This window comes from Mycetomoellerius zeteki, unplaced genomic scaffold (assembly GCF_001594055.1).
Source record: "Mycetomoellerius zeteki isolate Tzet28-1 unplaced genomic scaffold, Tzet1.0 C4347460, whole genome shotgun sequence".
NCBI lineage: Eukaryota > Metazoa > Arthropoda > Insecta > Hymenoptera > Formicidae > Mycetomoellerius > Mycetomoellerius zeteki.
The window spans coordinates 1-919 of NW_017255644.1; the positions used below are offsets into that span (position 1 = coordinate 1).

The 919-nt window shown below is 36.6% G+C and overlaps 1 protein-coding gene across 1 annotated transcript; it reads right to left on the reverse strand.

Moving 5' to 3' along the window:
* Positions 1 to 22: 22 nt before the first annotated feature.
* LOC108721868 (uncharacterized) lies at positions 23 to 644 on the reverse strand (the record flags this gene model as incomplete). Its single annotated transcript, XM_018446688.1, has 2 exons — positions 196 to 644; positions 23 to 81 (listed from the first exon to the last, which is right to left on the reverse strand). Coding segments are annotated over exons 1-2 (491 nt in total), but the record flags the coding sequence as incomplete, so codon positions are not given.
* Between the last annotated feature and the right edge of the window lie 275 nt (positions 645 to 919).

The following is a 919-nucleotide window of genomic DNA, read 5'->3' on the forward strand; positions in this document are numbered from 1 at the left end:
TACCTTCTCGGTTTCAAAACACGAAGATTCATGTATCCGCCGACACAATTGAGCAAGAGGTCGATTTCCACTGCGAAGCATCTTTTTCATTTTGCCCAATGCGTTTTCGAAGGGAAAGGCTGTAAAATTACTTAAGGAACACTTCATATTTATTACATCATCAGCAAGATGTATTAAGCTATGAAAATTCATAACTAGATTCTGTGCTCCATAATATTGCTCCGTAAGTAATACAAAGCTTTTAAGATAAGCTTTGGCTTGTCCATTGTACTTTATTGCTACATCATTATCAGAGCATAATATTCTAAAAGCAGCATGCAGTAAAAGAAAATGTTTGTAATGTTTTTTTTGCAATATTGGTTTCAGAACAATTGGGCCAATGTATAATCCAAATAATCGGTATTCGGTAGCTTTCCATTTTGCAATATCTTGCACTGATCTGGTTGTTCTCTGAAATTCTTCAGGTATTTGCGATTGCAATTCTATTAAATTCTGTGACAGTTGGCGTTTACCATTTTGACCCAATTTTGTTGTTAAGTTTCCTTCCAGCCAAAAGTCTTGGAGCATTTTTTTAAGGACACCTAGGCATCCAAGATGCATAAAGTCAAGTACGAATTGTTTCACCATATCAAGAGAGGGTTCTAAAGACAACAAAGGAGAAATACCCGTATGGTGTTCAATATTATCTTGATTTCGAAACGATGTGTCACTTCGCTCTTCGCAATTTGTGGATAAATACACCGTTCGGTTCTGCAATCGTTCACCGTGTATTGTACATCTCTCACATGCATAATACCCATTATGACCCTTGATACATTTTATGAAAGAGCGAGCTGGTCTATCGCACACAAAACTCATAATTTTTACTTCAAAAGTTCGTCCTTCAATTTCGATCCCCTCGCGTGACAGTAAATTCATT